Genomic DNA, 5,000 nt, shown 5'->3' with positions numbered 1-5,000 from the left:
TGTGTATGTATGTGTATGTGGAAGAAACGAAAAAGAGAGCCAGTAACAGGAGTGGGAACAGAGAACGAGAGACTTCTCAATTTTTAATAAACTTTGTTTCCTGCTTCTAGGTCTGCCTTCAGCCTTATTAATAAACCAGAGCAATTAAGGACAGGTATTGTCTGCTTGTTACCATAGCAGTACCTTGTATATAATATCACTTTGTTAGATATACATCACAGCTCCAAAGAAGTGATCTTTCCCTCTGCACTTGGGCTCCACTTAGGAGCCCTTCTTATCTGGGCTGGAATATGCAATAACCTGTGAGCCTGCTGTTTGTCTATTGCAGAAAAAAAATCTAGTCGGTTACTTTCTCATAGAAATAACATGCCTGCCAAATAAATGAATCTGCGACCAGAAATGTTTTGTTGTCAAACCTGCAAATATTTTTATTGATCGAATATCTGAGGATTCTTTTGCATGGTCTTACCCTTCAGTTTACCATAGCAACTGGTTGGAGCGGCTAAGGAAGTGCTTTATGGTGGTTCGAGCAGGTACAAAGACAGCAAACTCTGTAACTACTACAGAGATGAAATAAGGGGGATATGCCTATAGCTGTTGTGTAATTGTTTAAAAGGAGAAAGACAAAAGGCTGCGAAGATGCCCTTTGCAGGCTTTAGTGAGCTGAAGGATAAAATCTTCAACTCAGGAAAGGAAGAGGTGAAGAATACAGTAGGGGACACGCTGGGCAATATACAAAGGTAATGCTAACCAGAGGCTTAGGTCTCTTTTATCATTTGAATAATTAGTGTCAAATGTCATTGACTATTATATGCAAAACTACACAAAAGAAATTATCAGGAGGTTTTAAATGCTATAGTGTATGGTGGTTTATGATTAATATTAAATGTCATATAATAAAAACATATAAGAATGATGTTTACACAAGGCAGATACATAAAATAACTGATACATTTACACAAACTGCATGGTATAAAATACAGTAGGGGCAGATAATTAGTAAGTTACATTAACATTGCCGGCATGACACTTGAAATAAGTGCTATGACTTATACATTGCATGGCTCACTTAAATACTTTGTTGTATTTACTTTACTCAGAATGTAAGAAAGATATAAAAGACTTACAATAAACATTTTTTTCAGAAATGTCAAGAATAATATTAATAAGACAATACACTTGCATATTTACTTAAGTTCACTAGAGTTCTGCACATATTAAAGCAGCAAACGTAGGAAAGCCTAACATTTAATTTTACTTTCAGTTACTAAAGCTCTGAGTAATTCTATTAAGCTATGTTTTTTTTCCCTTTTTTTCTTTCTCTCCCTTGTTTTGTGTTTAGTTAAATACTGCAACATTGTTTAAGTTCAACACATTAATGGCAATGTGTATATGAATAAATAACAGATAAAGCATACAGTAGAAAGAGCCTGCATGCAGATTTGTAGAGAGCTCTGAAGGAAAAACTATAATTCAGATTGATGTGATGACAAACAAAGGGATAACAGATGTTTTGTTAAACATACACACTTAAGAATGCTGGCTTTTACTCTCACTACTAATAAGGAACTATCCTTTGAATGAAGTGGCTGTGTCCAGCATATTAACTTAGAAGCTCTGACACATGTCAAGAATTGCTGTTGGCAGTATAACTGGTTGTGTATAGCTATACAAGTTACCTTATGTGAATTTATGTCACAAATCACAAAATAATGACATGACGGCAGGTACAGAAATGCATTTAAAAAAAAAAGAAGAAAAAAAAACTGTGAGAATCCAGTGTTTATTTTTAGAAAGGATATCAAATTTGCTAATGTGGCTTCAGAAAAACACATTAATATTCAGACAATGGAATAATTTAATCTTGTATCATGCTGTCACCTATCATAACATTTCTTGCTCAATAATTTTGCTTATGTTTAAGAAATGTATTCACTTTACTGAATCATTTGCGCTTAGTTGTTACTTTTTAGGAATGTTTCAATTGACTTCAGGCTAATCTGTCAGGCGTAAGTTATTCAGTAAAATAGCTTATCACAATAGCTTCCTTAGTTTAGTGTGGTATGATACTGGACTTGATATATTTAAGGAAGGGGTGTGTTGGGTGGCCTCCATCATAAAGACGGGTAGGGGGTACAGCCTCATCCTCCAGAAATGCTTCTCTTTTACCACCTCAGAAGGAGCAGATTGGATGTGTACCTGTCAAAATTACTCTTAATAAAAAGGACATAAACCTTTCAGTTCCTGCATACAGACGTATGTGGAAACAGCTTGACATAGTCAATAAAAAGTAATACTTTGCAACATAAACAGGTTCAAAGCTGGTCCATTTGCACAGAGGAAAGATGTTGGCCAGGGACTAATTGATGTTGCTGGCAGCCAGTTATCCTATCCAAGGTGAGGGTTATGGTATACTGCAGGCTGTGTGACCTCTTGTGGAGACCTGAGACTTTGCAGGGGGAGTGATATGACATCCAACACATGACATGTGGGTGTGAATGCCATGCATGCTGGCATCATTACATGTCACTTCTTCCAGCTAGGGAGTCTAATCACTCACGTAGAATATGATGACTTTGACTCCTGATCACAGGTTCCAGAGCAGTGGTATCCTCTGTGAGATAAACCTGTTGCTCCAAACTGTTCTGTTGATGTTTCAGAAGAAGCCTAGATCCCTAGACCAAAGTATATCTGATGCCATTTGACTTGCTGATGTGCAGTAAATTCACCAGTATTGGGTCAGAGATGCCTTGTATGCCAGACACAGGTCACCTTGCAGTAGTCTGTAGGATACTGAATATGGTGAAAGAGCTTTGAGTCAGTCCATATTGTTTAGGTCTTGTATCATTTTAGTAAGGTATTTCTGTGAGTGTTCTACTTGTTGCATGCATCTGGACATATACATGTCAAAAGGGGCATTATACTCAATGACTGGCCTAACGAGGGCTGAGTAAAGGGGAACAATGTCATTCCTACATTTAGACACAATCCATTTGTTTATAAGCTGTGCTATGTAGAAGGACATTCTTAGGACAATGGACACATACAGGTTGAACATTAGGTCACTATCCACATAAGTTACCAAACTCCAAACAACTGGGTGAAATATCATGGACGTATTATCAAACTGTTAATACCCTGGGGTAGATGACTTCCCAAAGGATAGGATAATGTATTGTTTTGGCATTTAGTTTCAGTTCATGATTTTAGCACCATTTATTTATCTGGAAGAAACCTTTCTATAGAATGGCTAAGTCATCTGTGGATTCAATGACTACTCCTAGCTTGCAGTCATCTGCAAACTTAGTCAGCCACACCTCTTTTGGTATTGGGTTTTACTTCAGAGAAGTAGATGCAAAAAAGGAGAGTCTAGCACAGAATCCTGGGAGACTCCACTGGTGACTGGTCTCTTTGTGGAGGAACCATCCCCTATTTTGATTTCCTGCATCCTATCTGTGAGCCAGATGACAATCCATTGGGTGACATAGGGGTTCAGTCCCAGTTTATTTAGCTTTGCTACTATGCCTGAGTAGGGGATTGTGTTAAAAGCTTTAGCCAGGTTGAGGCCAGATCATACATTGTTTTGGTGACCTTTGCAAAAAAGTCCACCAGGTTGAGTAAGCATGGCATGGTCTTGAGGAATCCTAACTGAGACAGGTCCAGTGTTAGGAGGTTCCCTATGTCCTTATTGATTATTTCCATGAGAAGTCTTCCTCTGGCCTCACATATGAGGCTGGTTAGACTTAAGGGTCTCTAATTACCTGGATCTGTGGAAAGTCTTCCATTATGCAGGGGAATGGCTGTAGCTGTTCTCCATTTTCTTAGTACAAAACCTACATAGAGGCTGAGATTGTGTGTTGTTTTGGGGGGGGGGGGGTAAGCCATGCTTCATGCTTTTTAAGATGCATGTAAGGATATTTTAAGGACCCATCGATGCAGTTATTTTAGCTTTTGATAGCATTTTGAGGACTTTGCCTTTTCTGATAGTTGGAAGTGAGCCAGTTTCAAGTGTATCTTGAGGGACAGATGTAGGAGCGAGATGGCAAAGTTAGAGCTGAATTTATCAGGCAGTTAGTTGGATATATCTTCAACCTCATTTTGACCAACATTGCTCACAATCAGCTCAGTGCATTGCTGTATCATGCCTTTGAGATTACGAACATAACTAAAAAAAAGGCCTTTTGATTGTCTTTAACTTGGATAGCTATTTTAGCCATTATTTTATGCATTACAGAGGTACTTTTCTGAACTACAAGAAGAAGAAAATGTGTATTTAGAAATCACTTTGATGGAAATGTATTCTATATAGCTTTGTGCTTTGAATTCTTGCACTGCAAAGTAAATGCTGAATGTAAGGTAACAGGTGCTAACCTGCAGTGCTCGCCAAGACATTCCAAGAAATTCCACTTCCATTTCTAAATAGTGCTTTTTTTTAACTTCTCTACCTGGATACTAGCATCAAGACAGATACAAAGCAGTTCAGTTTAACATACAATGCAAAAGACAGCACCCTTCTCGGGTTGCATTTAGGTGCCAGAGATTCACAGGAGGGCTCAGTCGCAGTACAGAAGGCCCTCCACTGTATGGGTCATGGCTCATTGTGCTATTAAAAGTACCACAATGACAAATATTACATGTATTGTAATCATCCACATAGGTGCATGTACATGCTAATATAAATCTAACATTAGGAAATGGCATTCAAACAGCAGCATATTAAAAGAAAATATATATTTATGATACTATTTTGCATGTATGCATTAATTACAGCACTTTGGAATGCATTAAGTATGGGGAACATGGCAGCTCAGTGGTAAGAGCTCTAATTCAGAGGTCTGCATATCAGTCCTGACCTCAGTCCATATCTGTGTCAGATTTGCATGTTCTTCCCATATCTGCATGGCTTTACTCTGATTTCCTTCTTAAAACATGATGCTTTACTGGCTACACAAGGTTTTGTTCATACATTGTATTTACCCATGCTTTTGTAGTCTGAAATA

General features: G+C 37.9%; 1 protein-coding gene across 1 annotated transcript in view; it reads left to right on the top strand.

The window, feature by feature from the left end:
* Nucleotides 1-237: 237 nt before the first annotated feature.
* The window catches only part of SLC17A8 (solute carrier family 17 member 8), a 530,762-nt gene continuing 525,999 nt past the window's right edge, over nucleotides 238-5,000 (top strand). Inside the window, exon 1 of the mRNA XM_044087789.1 lies at nucleotides 238-740. Within this exon, the coding sequence (XP_043943724.1) occupies nucleotides 640-740 (101 nt within the window). The 5' untranslated portion in view covers nucleotides 238-639. The remainder of the gene's footprint in view (nucleotides 741-5,000) is intronic.

The sequence above is a fragment of the Protopterus annectens genome, chromosome 11.part0, assembly GCF_019279795.1.
Source record: "Protopterus annectens isolate FY-2018-M chromosome 11.part0, PAN1.0, whole genome shotgun sequence".
NCBI classification, from domain to species: Eukaryota; Metazoa; Chordata; order Ceratodontiformes; family Protopteridae; genus Protopterus; species Protopterus annectens.
Note: the sequence above shows the minus strand (reverse complement) of the source record. Positions and strands in the feature narration are given on the sequence as shown.